The sequence below is a fragment of the Crocuta crocuta genome, unplaced genomic scaffold, assembly GCF_008692635.1.
Source record: "Crocuta crocuta isolate KB4526 unplaced genomic scaffold, BGI_CrCroc_1.0 scaffold290, whole genome shotgun sequence".
Lineage (NCBI taxonomy): Eukaryota > Metazoa > Chordata > Mammalia > Carnivora > Hyaenidae > Crocuta > Crocuta crocuta.
In genome coordinates, this window is record NW_027527429.1 from 2,700,820 (window position 1) to 2,701,091 (window position 272).

Here is a 272-nt window from a genome sequence, read left to right on the forward strand (position 1 = left end):
AGCCAAAGAAACGCGCTTTGATGTCCTCGAAGCCGTCGGTCCAGGCGCGGCGGCCAGCGGCCACCTCGTCGGTCACCGCCTTGTGGAAGGCGCGCGCCGCGTCCCAGCCGTGGGCGCCCAGGTGCTCGAAGACCTCGAAGCACAGCAGGCGGCGCATCCTGCGCTCCGCGGCCGGCAGCTCGCACTCCAGCAGCCGGAAGTAGCCCAGCATGAAGAGGTCGGGCGTGAGGCGGCCGTAGGGCACGGGCGCCCCGTCCACGTGGGGCAGAAAC

At 71.3% G+C, this 272-nt stretch overlaps 1 protein-coding gene across 1 annotated transcript in view; it reads right to left on the reverse strand.

Moving 5' to 3' along the window:
• ESPNL (espin like) overlaps positions 1–272 on the reverse strand; it is a 25,470-nt gene that overhangs the window by 1,465 nt on the left and 23,733 nt on the right. Inside the window, 1 exon segment of the mRNA XM_077758368.1 lies at positions 1–269. This exon segment is cut by the window's left edge and continues 11 nt beyond it. Coding sequence (XP_077614494.1) covers positions 1–269 — 269 coding nt within the window.